This window comes from Mus pahari, chromosome 1 (genome assembly GCF_900095145.1).
Source record: "Mus pahari chromosome 1, PAHARI_EIJ_v1.1, whole genome shotgun sequence".
NCBI lineage: Eukaryota > Metazoa > Chordata > Mammalia > Rodentia > Muridae > Mus > Mus pahari.
This window is the reverse complement of record NC_034590.1, coordinates 77,007,228-77,020,938: the sequence shown is the minus strand read 5'-3', so window position 1 is coordinate 77,020,938 and position 13,711 is coordinate 77,007,228. Positions and strand designations below refer to the sequence as shown.

Genomic DNA, 13,711 nt, shown 5'->3' with positions numbered 1-13,711 from the left:
AAGAAGAAGAAGAAGAAAGAAAGAAAGAAAGAAAGAAAGAAAGAAAGAAAGAAAGAAAGAAAGAAAGAAAGAAAGAAAGAAAGAAAGAAAGAAAGAAATGGAGAGGGGGGAGGGAGGAAGGTGGAAGAAGAGAGGGGAGGGAGAGAGGGGGAGGGAAGGAGAGAGAGCGAGAGAGAGAGAGAGAGAGAGAGAGAGAGAGAGAGAGAGAGATTAGCTGCTTTCTTTTTTTTTTTTGACTGAGTACAATATAACCATAATATACTTGCTGCTCCTGTCCCTGCTGTGGTGGACAAGATCCCGTGGAACTATAAAACTAAAATAAACCCTTTCTTCTCAATGTGGCTTTGGTCGGGCATTCTGTTGCAGCTATGAGTCAAGTAACTAATGCAGCTCCTAAGATCCCTTGCCCTGTGTAGTCTCCACATAACTCTCTCCCCAGAGCATGGACAGGACCTGGGCTTATGAGAAAGTATACGCTGTGATCACATGACATTGGAAGACAAAGTTTCAGGGATTCTGTAATTAATAAGTCTCCAAATCAGTTGACTCTGAGTTAATCAGAAGAATGATTATGATAGACAATCCTGACCTGATCAGATAAAAAAAGTTCTTTAAAGAGGTGTTAGGTACCTCTTGAGGAAAAATACTGTCCTTTGCCTTTGGAGTCAGGGCTGCAGGAAACTTGTGACCTTGCTCATACAATTAGAGGCCATGTGTAGGCTCTGCAATGATAAATTCACATTGCTTTTAGCTGCTGAATTTATGGTGGTCTGTTATACAGAATTAGAAAACTGATATGGTACAGTTACTCCCAGAACAGTCAGGTAAAAACATCACTACTAACACCACCACAACCATCATTAACAACAACATCAACAATAAACCAAGAGCAGGCCATCACAAAACATGGGCTGGGTAGGGGATAAACTAGCTTAGAACTAGCATCCTAAATCTAGCCTTGTCTGAAAATAATGGGTCATATGCTGGTTAGTTTCTGCCAACTTGGCACAAGCTAGAGTTAGCAGGGAAGAGGGATCCTCTGGTGAGGAATCATGTCCTTTGGATTGGCCTGTTAGCAAGTCTATGGGACATTTCCTTGATTGATGATTGATGTGGGAGGACTCAGCCTATTGTAGGTGGTCTTGGGCCGATCAAGCCATGAGGGGCAACCAGTAAGCAGTGTTCCTTCACGGTTCCTGCTTCTACTCCTGCTTGAGTTCCTGCCCTGACTTATCTTACTAGTTGACCGTGATCAGGATGTGTAAGCCAGATAAACCCTTTCCTCCTCAACTTGTTTTTGGTTAGTGTTTTATCATAGGAATAGAGATGCATACTAGAACAGGTCAGGTTGGGGGACCATTAACCTCAAGGCTGTGATTGTTTGTAGAGCCACATGCCCTTAATCTAAGTTCTTCAGGGCTTCTACAACCCATCCCTCTTCTAGGAACAATTTCTTTGGCCCTCTTCCTCCACGCTATGTCCCTGTTTTACACTTCATGAATACAGAAGAGATTATATCAGGATATTTATTAGTCATCTGGTATAAGAATAAGCTGTACATAAATAAAATGTGTGTGGTTGAGAGGGTTAAATGCTCACATGTGTGTCTGTATGCACATATATAAATATATTTCTTTAAGTTAGAAATGGATATTTTATGGATACTTTAGGAAGAGAAGCAGTTGAGATTGATCTAGGTTACTTTTCAAAAGGTCTTTTCTTTCTTTTTAAAAAAGATTTATTTATTTATGAGTGCACTGTAATGATCTTCAGACACACCAGAAGAGGGCATCAGATCCCACTACAGATGATTGTGAGCCTCCATGTGGTTTCTGGGAATTGAACTCAGGACCTCTGAAGAGTAGTCAGTGCTCTTAACCACTGAGCCATCTCTCCAGCCCTGCAGAAGGCCTTTTCTGTATAAAAGGACTGAAGATCATCTTGCTGCTGCTAACAAGTCGTGAATAATAATGAAAAGTATTATACAGAGGAGTTGTGTGAAGCCCTTGTAACAGTAGTGGGGGTTTAGAAAGTAAGAGAAGCAATAAGGATTCGGACATGCTCAGTTAGCAACCTTCTGACAGTGAGAGGCAGCAAGGGTTGGGTCACTTTTAAATAGCTGTTGTTGAACCAGCGCTCCTTCAAGGTGACAGGCATGTGAGTGGCAACTCTGCAGACACTGGATACCTGTGTCTGTGGGGTGGGACAGAGGAGGGGACTAGAGGAATCATGAACCACAGTGTCAGGACCTCTGCTGCACTCCAGCTAGAATGGGAAAAGGGTCACCTCAAGGTAGGTCTGCAGGTCTGAGAGTACCCCGGGAATAGGGAAAGCTCAGGGACCCAGCTCCATGATTAAGGCTTGGTGGCCTGCCTGTGACCCTGTGCGAAAGTTCAGGCACATTCTAGATCAGACAATGTTAGTATTCACATTGTGTTCCCAGCCCCTAGAAAACTTCTAAGTAAGCTAAGTAAATGTCTATTCTTTATAAAGTATCTTGCATGATTCAGTTATAGCAACAGAAAACAAATGAAGATGTAACGGCTTGGAGAAAACCCACCTAGTCATATGTGCTTCCAAACTACTCTTGGGTTTTCTATCTAAACAGATTTCATACCAATCAATTAATGACCTAAGCCCCAAACCTTGGACGTACCCTGGATTTATATCTCTCCTTTATCTTCTTCTTTCAACTCTCGTTTACCAAAGAGTATGGATTTCAACTCTGAATAGCTTTCAATCTACCAGCTCTTTTCTGTCCTGTGATAGACACCTTATGTTGAGTCATTGATTAAATTACTTCAGTACTCCTGACTGCTCTCCCTTCTCTGGTGGGAGTCTCTTCCTTTATATCATTTCCCTGTTTAGAATAATTCAGAGGTTTCTCTAGTCATGTTCAATCTCTTTAGCATGGGCCACATGATATTTCATCATCTGTATCCACTGCCTGGGACATTATCTCTGTTCCAAACAGGTGTTGTCAGCAAATAGGCGGCTAAATGAATGGAAGGGTGACTATTGATGCTAGCACAGGGGCTTGATTAGAACTCTTCAGCTTCCTGACCCTACATCTCCCTGCTCTACCTCATTTTCTCTCAGACAGATTTGCAGATGGACATGTCTTTATAGCTTGTGCTATCACCTGAAGTGTCCCTAGTGTTCCCTGCACTTACAAAGACCTTCACCCGTTTATTTTTTACTGAGACAAGGTCTCATGTAGCCTAGGTTGACCTTAAGCTTACTATATAACTGAGGCTATCCTTTTTTTTTTTTTAAAGATTTATTTATTTATTATATGTAATTACACTGTAGCTGTCTTCAGACACTAGAGAAGAGGGAGTCGGATCTTGTTACAGATGGTTATGAGCCACCATGTGGTTGCTGGGATTTGAACTCAGGACCTTTGGAAGAGCAGTCGGGTGCTCTTACCCACTGAGCCATCTCACCAGCCCCAACTGAGGCTATCCTTAAAGTGCTGATCTTTCTGCCTCTGCCTCATGCTGGGGATGGTCTCATGCATGCTAGGCAGTGCTCTTCCAACTGAGCTATATCCTCAGCTCCAAGGCCCTTCTCATAATAACCCACAGGTTACAATGAAAAGCCCTAAAAAGATGACCCCAGTTTATGTCCTTATTTCCTTCTGGAGGTTCCCAAATTTGAAGGCATAATTAGTACATAAATAGTCTCCCTGTTTGCAGTGAAATCTTTTCAGAATATAAAATACAGGTGGGTGCCTTGCTTCTCTTACTTTTTTTTTTTTTAATAATTTTATTTATTTATTATGTATATAGCATGTATGCCTGCATGTATGCCTGCAGGCCAGAAGAGGGCACCACATCTCATTATAAATGGCTGTGAGCCACCATGTGGTTGCTGGGAATTGAACTCAGAACCTCTAGAAGAGCAGTAAGTGCTCTTAATCCCTGAGCGATCTCTCCAGCCCTTTCTCTTACTGTTTTAATGAAATGGACTCATGCACAGAAACATCTGCTCAGCTGTGATGCTATTATAACATGAGCTAGCAGATACTATTACTGACAGCCTAGAACAGATACAGGACAAATTCTGGAATGATACCATCCCAGACAGCACACAATAGCAATGTGCTGCAGTACAGGCCTGAGGTTTGGTTGTCACAGTTTCTAATTTCAGGTTGTTACTTGTTACATTGGCAGGGCTCTCTGTTTTCAGGGCTTTTGATGTAGCTCACACTGGCCTGCCACTCTCCCTAGAAGGAGCTAGGACCACTTGGCTCTATTAAACCAAAGTCTATCAGGAGGGGACCCCCAAGCTGCCTCTTAGACCATACACCTAGCCTTTCCTGGGATCTTTAGAAACTACCAGAGAAAGAAAAGCTACTTCCGTGACATGGGATTCTGCTGGGACACCCGACCCCAGCTAAGCTGCTCCTGCCCATACACACAAGGGATATACCCTGTCTTAACTCATCACTTGTCACACTTTCTAACTGCAGGCAGTCTGTATCTCTCTAGATGGGACAGGCAGGCCCTAAAGGGATGGGAGAAGAATTCCTTACTTGTGTTCAACAGGGTTCGGATCTTCTTTTCTTCTTCTGCTTCTTGAAGCACCTTTTCAGCCAGTGTCTTCTCCTCAGATTCAACGCAGAAGTCAGCTTCTCGCAGGTACTGCAGGTAGTCGATCTCCCGCTGGGCACGCTCCACTCTCAGGGCAAGGTTTTCCACTGCACTCTTGTATTCACTTGTGTGGGTCTGGCACCTTCCCAGCATGACGGATATGTTTTTTGAGAATTCCTGGAAGTCTTGAATATATTCCCTTGTTGTTTGGGCACATTTTTCCAGCCCTTGCTTCAAACAGAAGATAAATCACCAAAGTTACCAAATTACTATAATTATTTAAATGATTCAAGTACTACTAATAGTTATCATTCCTAGAAAAAGATTATTAAATAAGTATAAATAATCAAAAGGAGATTTTCTAAATATCTGTTTATTTTAATTTGCTAATATATTGTAAATATTTAAATATCATTAACATATTATTATAATTATAGTAATGTATTATTATATCATAGCACACACTAATTTTTGTGCTGACTTTAGTAGATAATTAACAACCACTAAATAATTGTTGTACATATGGTATTTTGATGTGAAATGGCTAAATCAAGCAAGTTAACATATGTATTTTTTTAAATTTCTTTTTATTTATATGAGTATACTGTAGCTGTCTTCAGACACACCAGACAGATCCCATTGCAGGTGCTTGTGAGCCACGATGTGGTTGCTAGGAATTGAACTCAAAACCACTGGAAGAGCAGTCAGTGCTCTTAACCACTGAGCCATCTCTCCAGCCCTGTTTTGGTTTTGTTTGTTTGTTTGTTTGTTTTTTGGTTTTTGAGACAGGGCTTCTCTGTGTAGTCCTGGCTGTCCTGGAACTCACTCTGTAGACCAGGCCGGCCTTGAACTCAGAAATCTACCTGCCTCTGCCTCCCAAGTGCTGGGATTAAAGGCGTGCGCCACCACTGCCCATGTATTTTTTTTTTTTTAATATATTTTGTATTTTGCATATTTACTTTTGAGGTGATAAAAAAATCTATTAATTTCTGGGTATGCAGTATATTGTTATTATCTGTAGGTACAATCGATTTCTTGAACATTTTCTTTCATGTGAGGGGTGTGTGTGTATGGGTGTGTGTGTGTATGTGTGTGTGTGTGTGTGTGCCTTGTGTTTGTGTGTTTGTGTCTCTGCCTATGCAGGTACACACATAGAGGCACAGAGCAATACCAGATATCTTTCACAATCAACCTCTTATGCTTTGAGGCAGTGTCCCTCATTGAATCTGAAGCTCACTGGCTGTGTAGACTGCCTGGCCAGTAAGCCCCAGAGGACTGCCTGTATCTGCCTCTACGGCACCAGGCCTACAGATGGGCATCTCCACACCTTACTTTGATGTAGATGCTGGGGATCCGAACTCAGGTCCCCACACTTGGGCAGCACACTTTTCTAACTGAGCCATTGGCCTGTCTTCAGAACTTTCTCTAACTAAAATTTAGTATTCTCTGATAAATACCTCCTCACTCCTCATACTTCTCTATTTTTATGAGTTCATTATTTTTAGATTAAATGTTTAGAAAAAACATCCATTCAGTGTTTGTCTTTTGCGGGTTTGCTTATTTCACTTAGCATAAGATCCTGCAAGTTCGGGGCTGGAGAGATGGCTCAGTGGTTAAGAGCACTGACTACTTTTCCAGAGGTTCTGAGTTCAATTCCCAGCAACCACATGGTGACTCACAGCCATCTGTAATGGGATCTGATATCCTCTTCTGGTGTCCCTGAAGAGAGCAATGGTGTACTCATATACATACATAATAATAAATAAATCTTAAAAAAATTCTGTAAGTTCCTTTAAAGTGTTATGTATAAGCTTCATTTTAAAGGCTGAGCAACATTCTATTGTGTGTATGTACATGTTATTTATCTGTATGTAACATAATTTTAATAAGAAGTAGCTTCCCACTACATTGAAATCCCATTATTTGTTCCATTAAACAACTTTCAATGTTCATTTAGTTTTCAATTTTTTTCACTTGATGTTAAGGAAAAAAAAAAAAAACCTCTGTATTTACATTTTTAAAATGTCCCTAGCTATAGTCTTAGACTGTATTTCCAGAAGTGAGTTTCAGTCCTTTGCATCTGGCATGGAATTAAGGATAGAGTAAAGTCAAAGAATATTTGGTGAATGGAAGAATTAGTGAACGGAAATGGTACTGCTGGGCCAGAGTTAAGAGTTAAAGCTCACCTGGCAACACTGACTAAAACCTTCCTCACAAACAGGAAACCTTTTACTCATAACCATGCAGGGCACTTTCTCTTAGAAGAGAAAGAGATAGAGACAGGAAACATAGTTGAGATGAGAGAGACAGACAGAGAGATGGAGAGACAATGGATATTAATAATTCCCAAATCTCTATTTCCCCTTTCTTGCTCCTCCATGTCGGACTTGCAGAACAGGCCCTGTATCTGCGTGTGGTCAAGCCTCTGCTCTGGCCAGAAATGCTGCTACCTGGAATTTGCCACCACCACCAGGCCAGAACCTAATGGTCAAAGAAGGACTTATCTCTACCTTCTACAGAACATATCTACACAGCTACAGAGCTACAGGGGGCAGAAATGCTGCAAGGCAGTTTGTCTGTAGACAGACTCTGGCAGGACCACAGGGCAATGCACACGAGTTTAGCTGCTGCTAAAGCCCGAGTGCAGCTTTGGCATTTTAGGTGGGTGAGGTTGGCAGCGTATCCAGGAAGGGAGCAAGGATTGCAGTATGAGGCCCAGGGTCTGGGAGTGGTTTATCTACAGATTCCAGGCCTCCACCTGCTGGATGGGCAGTGTGAGAACTGCATTTGAATTGTTCATTCTGTGCCCTCATTTTACTGAGACTATAGACAGATGGCTCCATCATTTGGGCTTACAGATTTTTTTTTCAGGAAAATATAGAAAATAAATATTTGAGATAAGAGTGTCCTAGACAGAAGATGCATAATATGCCAATTCAACTTGTATAAGAGCAAAGCTCTGCAAGGTAGAAGATTAAATTTATCCCTAAAAACCTGACTGGCTTATACAAATATCGAATTTTGTTCACTCGTTTTTTTTTTGCTTTGGTATAGAGTACCATTTAGTCTAAACTGGCCTCAAACTTCCCATTTAGCCAAAGATGACTCTGCAGCCCCTGATCCTCCTGCCTCCACTCCCTGAGTGCTGCTGTTCCGGCTGATATTACAACACATACCTGGCTTCTGCATTGATGAGCCTTGAGCTCCTGCACACTAGGCTAGGTCTTATCGACTGAGTCACATTGCCAACCCTGGGTCTTTGACTGTTCTAACAAGGTTCCACCTCAAATATTCTCACTCTGATCAATATTGCTGGGAAATCTCATTTCCAAACCCATCCAGTTAGGAATAAAAAGCAAAAATCTATGGTGAGCCTTCGTCTATAACACCACATTGTTTTATAGTCACTTAACAGTTTATCATAAAATGGAAAAGAGAAAAGCTGGAATTTGTTAGCATCCCTATATAGTAAAAGATGAAGAAAACATGACTAGAGTTCTAATTTCATACTTTGAAGACTGAACTATTTGGTTTTGAATGTTCAACAACCCGAGAACTTACTCAGCGAGTTAGGCTATATGCTAAGTATGGATTATCTGCCCAAATAAAACATCCCTAATTTGTCAAAGTTTAAATCTCTTTATTAAATCTGCAGAATATCTTTTGAACTTAAATTCTATTACCATGTCCATTTTATAGGTTAGAAAAACTGCCAGGGGAAAGTATAGCGTGAAGTCACGCTGGAGGTCTCAGGATGGAGTGGTCTGCATTGGAGGTGGTATCCTGAGTTGCTAGGCTATGCACATCTGTAAATGTGATCTTAGCAGTGATTCATTCTGTATCTGGAAGAAATGCACTCTAGTTGACAGCAAAGTGGGGGCACAACAGAGTGACTTCCAATAGGTCACCTACCTCGAGGACTTGGAAGCGCTGGTAGATGTAGTGTACCATGGCTGGGTCCTGGGCATGTTGTGGTGGGGGCAGAAATGCTGCAAGGAGGAGAACCAGAGTAGCAGAAGCTCCCCGAAGGGCCACCATCATCCTGCACACTTCCCAGGAACTTTGGTTCTCTAAAATGACTCAAGGGTCCAGGTGGTGATCTCTGGTTTTCTGTCTGCTGCTGTGGCAATTCCTTGGAAAACAACGCTTCGCATAGCCAGAGAGAACAAAGTCCTCTTGTTATTCTACCCACTGCATGATCTCAGTTTCAAGCTGGTGATCAAGTCCAGCTGTTGGCAAACCAGTCTCTGCAGGCCTTACGTGTTCACTTGGTTGCAGAGAGCTCCCGGGGTCCAGCGTCTGCTGCCTTCAGCTCGAACATGCAAAGACCCTCTCCAGGCTAGTGGCTACTTACTGCTTCCAGGTTCAGAGTGTATGGGTTGGGGAAGGGGTGGGGAGGTCTTTTCTCCTCTCCCCTCCCCCAACTCTTTTATTTTTGGTTCCCTCCTCCCTAATAGACTGTGCAGTCCAATCGTAGGCCTAGCTCAACACAGGCCACCCCCCAAGGTCTCAGTGTTGGAATTTCAGTTCAATCTCTGGCAGAAATTCCTAGGATCTTTTTCCAAGAAGTTCTGTTAGGAGACCCCACCTCTCTTTCTTGCATTCTTGTAGCTCTTAAAGGCACAGCAAGGAAATGTGAACACTGATCTATGCCATCTCAGAAAAGTGTACAGGGCAGCATTGCTCTGTGGGCAGAGAGGTACAGTGGGCACAGGCCTGGCTACCCAGGCCAACAGCTGAGAATTGTCAGGATTGAGCTTAGAAGAAATTGTTTTTTCTTTTTCTTTAGATTTTTTTTTTAAACTCTTGTGCACGTGTATGCATGAAAGTATGGGGCCCACAGTGGCCAGAAGATGGCATCAGAGATTCCTGGGTCCAGGGTTACAATCTCTGATATGATGGCTGGGAACTGAATTCCAGTCCTCTGCAAGAGCAGCAGGTGCTTCTAACCACTGAGCCATCTCTCCAGGCCCAGGAGAAATTTTTTAGGATTAGAATGAATGATTGACACAGTGGTTTGGGGGACACGGAGTCATCAGGAAATGTAATCCCACTGTGAGAAAGTCCTAGAGTTTCCCGTTATCAGTGTCAGAATTCCCATTAACAGCAGCCTGGAAACAGGACCCTCAGTCCAGCTGAAGAGAAATCCTGTTGCTGGAGCAAAGTCATAAAACCTTCCATGTTTATGTTTCCTGTGCTAGTGCTTCCCCACCTTTACCTCTTTTTCCATAGGCAGGCCCAGGACCCCACATCCATGTTCTGTTCTGTTTTATTTTGCATTTTTAGTGTATCACTTTAAAAAATAGGGGACATTGGAGCATTATGGAATACAGAAAGAGCCCTGGTCAGGAGGTAGAAGACCTGAGTTTGCATTCGATCCACACACAAGAAGCTGAAATTTGCCGGGTGTTGGTGGCGCATGCCTTTAATCCCAGCACTCGGGAGGCAGAGGCAGGCAGATTTCTGAGTTCAAGGCCAGCCTGGTCTACAGAGTGAGTTCCAGGACAGCCAGGGCTACACACGAAACCATGTTTCCAAAAAACCAAGGGGGGAAAAAAAAAGAGAAGCTGAATCTAAAATCTGAAAATTTCTTATTGGTAGCTCTTGAATATCCTTGTTTCTAATAGATGTTCCTCTCTCATCTTCTTTTATATGATTTTGTTTGCTAACTGGTTCTTCCCTATATCCTTGATAATGTTCCAAGCAACATCTCCTTATTGTTAGGAACAATTACTCTTGTTTCAGAGAACCATCTTTGAACTCCTTCCAAAACACCTGAACTTTAGCTGACTTCTCTTACATACTTATTTAAAAACAAAACAAAACAAAAACAAACAAACAAAACCAAAACCAAACTGCCTTGGACATCTGTGTCTTTCTTCCCACATATTAGTGCAGTCCTTAGTACCAGAGAAGTTTCTCCCCTAAGAGAAGGCAGTTAACACAGAAGCTCACAACTGAGCAAACTACCAAGAAATCAGTGACTGTAGCAAACTCAGCTACAAGTGGGACATGTACGTCACAGCCCTTCCCCAAGGCTCAAGTACCATCAGGAAAGAGGGAACAGAAAGATTGTAAAAGCCAGATTTTGGAGAGGACCAGAGAAAAGCAGCACCTTTTGGAAATGATGGGACCTCTGCACACATTAATTCACAGAGGGTATGGCTGCCTGCACAAGATCAAGTCAGGCATCTTCCAGCATGGAGTAGGAAGAGGAGTGATGGACAGCTGATGGCATCTTGGGTGAAGAGAGTCTGTTTTCTCTAAGGCCTTGGCCCCTTGTCAGTCCATCATGCTCCAGTGGACAGCCCTAGACCTAGAGCTATATGGACAGCACATATTGAAGTTGATGGGTTATTTAAAAAAATCTGAAGGGCCAAGGACAAAGATCAGCAGTAAATTCCCAAGCCCACGGCCTTGGTTCCATCTCCAGCATCAATGAAAATAATCTATATGACTCAGTCTTCTTATCAAAGAGGGAATGCTCTCCCCAACGTTTCCTTTCTTCCACAAGTGCCTCAAATCCTACCCATGGGATTTTGAGTTAAGATGGGAAAGATTCAGTGGAAGAAGTCCTTGAGTATATCACAATTAACACTGTGTCTGACGGTACATACCCCTCCCCTAGTCGTCCTATAATATGTGTGCATTATTATTATTTTTTTAACACGCAAGCCCACGTACACAGTGAAGCCTAGAGCACCCCAGGCAGTTAGTGAAGAGGCATCTCCTGGCTTAAGCCTCAGCTGTTTCCCAAGTCCTCAGGATCACTCTTGCCTACTGTCACTCCTGCTTTGTGAAGGTGTGGACTCCAGCCTGACTGACCCAAACTTGGAAGGGACTCCTGTCTCTGCCTGTTAGTGACTCAGGCCCCTGGCTCTCTCTGTAATCATCAGGTTCACAGGGAAAAGCTTAACTTCTGACTGACCATAACTGTTCTATTATAGAGATTTTAATTCCTTCAAATCCAAAACAGAGATAACAAATCCTATACTAGCCCCTCTAAACATTAGAACAAGTGAGCCAGAGGACAGATTCCTGGTGTGTGTGTGTGTGTGTGTGTGTGTGTGTGTGTGTGTGTGTCTTCATGTTAATTAACTGCTCACTTGATGTCTAGAGCTTTCCTAGCTCCCAGCATCCTCTGTGGTGCTGAGAGATGTTGCACAACTCTGAGAAAGTCTGAGAAAATCTTCCTGATCAAGGAGTGTCAGAACAAACTCAACAGGACCCCAGAGAGAGAGGAGAGGAGATTCTGTAAAGAGGAGAATCTCCCAGATCAAGGAGGCGCGTGGTGGTGGGCAGAACAAGCTCAATAGAACCCCATAGGGAGACAGGGACTCCTGATGTAGGTGTGAGTAGGGACTTTCTGCTTTCTCGTCTCTGTTTTGATTTCTTATTCTTTTCCCCAGGCTTTATCCATTTATCCGTCATTCACCACTCTTGCTACCCACCCCCACCTAATAGCTATTGCCTTAATGTCTTGCTCCAATCTTTCAGCCTCTTACAAGTAATTGCCTTGTTTCCTGCATGAGTGATTGCAGCCGCCTCTAATTCCCTGTGTTCATCTCTAGATAAAGCATTGACTGATTTATGGCAAAATGAAAGAAGCTCTTTACAACATGACCTTGGCCAACCTTTCTTACTTCAACTTTTACCACTGCCCCCATTCATCCTCCACAGGCGCCACATCTTACTGTCTAAAGTTCACAACAAAATTTAACAATGTGGTGGTTTCTGCGCTTGAATTAGCGGGTGGAGGGATGTACAACCTAGAATAATTCTTGTTCATCTTTCTCCTCAGGTCTTTCTATCACCTACTCCCCCCACCCCCAGGAAGAATAGCATCCTTTTTCATCTGTTCTAGAGTACATGGAAATCTGGAAATTTGAGGGAGAGATTGTTTTGGACATAGGAGTTCTGGTAGGCAGGAGTGGTTGAGCAGTCCCTTGGGCAATGGATGTAGGAAGAGGAAACAATGTACCATTTTTATGAGCTGAACTGTGTCCATACATTCCTATTTGCATCCTAATCTCTGTGATCTTGGAATACAACTGTATTTGGAGACAGAGGTGGTTAAGTTAGAATTAATTCTTGAGGTGGATCCTAAACCCATTTAACTAATGTTCCTATAAAAAGAGCAAATTTAGGCATAGGTACAGATACAAATGGAAGGTTGTGGGGGGACACCTGCAAGCTGAAGAGGGTGGTCTCAGAGAGCCAAACATGTTGATACTTTGATCTTGATCTTTCAGCCTCTGAAACTGAGAGTAATCAAATGTCTACAAACTAAGGCACAGGTTTGTGGTAATTTGTTCTACCAAACTCATGACACCCAATAGAAGCATCAACTTATAAAGTACATTGAGTACAGGGTGCCATTGGTCAGAAGTGAACTGACAGAGGGGATTTTCTGGGAGAAATAGTGTTGTGCCCCAACTCCAACCTTCCTACTGGACATTTGTGCTGGATATGGGCCAAATGCCACAGATGTGGCCTGTTTTACACTTATTTTTTCTGTAAAACTTTCTTCAGAATTATTTCTCTCAGCCAACAGTGTTGCATTTTATCTCTAACAAATGCAGAAATGGAGGTGCTTCCTGGATTATATCTATTTAGTCAGAAACCAAAAATTAATATATATATATATATATATATATATATATATATATATATATATCCTTTTTTAAATCCTCCAAATTCCTCACTTAAGGACATTTCCTACTTTTTCTTGTTTAGGAAATGTTTTTTTTGCTACCTATTTGTGTTCTGGGTATTGGACCATACTCTAGGGATACAATGATAGACACAGTATACAAATTCCTTGCCCTAATAGGTGAGTCAATTAAATGGGTACAAAAGTACAGTGCACCTCCAATTGGCTTGACAGCATCAAGCAGGACTCAGTAAATCTGGGATGACTTCTCAAAGGAAGTAAACCTTAATTGAGACCTTAAGTATGGATAGACATTAACTCTACAAGTGGATAGTATGGAGGAGAGGAGGAAGAGGAAGAGGAAGAGGAGGAGGAAGAGGAAGAAGAGGAGGAGGAGGAAGAGGAAGAAAAGGAGGAAGAGGAGAAGGAAGAAGAGGAGGAGGGGGAGGAAAAGGATGAGAAG

General features: G+C 42.4%; 1 protein-coding gene across 1 annotated transcript in view; it reads right to left on the bottom strand.

Moving 5' to 3' along the window:
- Olfml1 (olfactomedin like 1) overlaps window positions 1–9,011 on the bottom strand; it is a 25,765-nt gene extending 16,754 nt beyond the window's left edge. The window contains exons 1-2 of the mRNA XM_021202410.2: window positions 8,508–9,011; window positions 4,538–4,826 (exon numbers count right to left, since the gene is read on the bottom strand). Coding sequence (XP_021058069.1) covers window positions 4,538–4,826; window positions 8,508–8,636 — 418 coding nt within the window. The 5' untranslated portion in view covers window positions 8,637–9,011. The remainder of the gene's footprint in view (window positions 1–4,537; window positions 4,827–8,507) is intronic.
- Window positions 9,012–13,711: the final 4,700 nt, after the last annotated feature.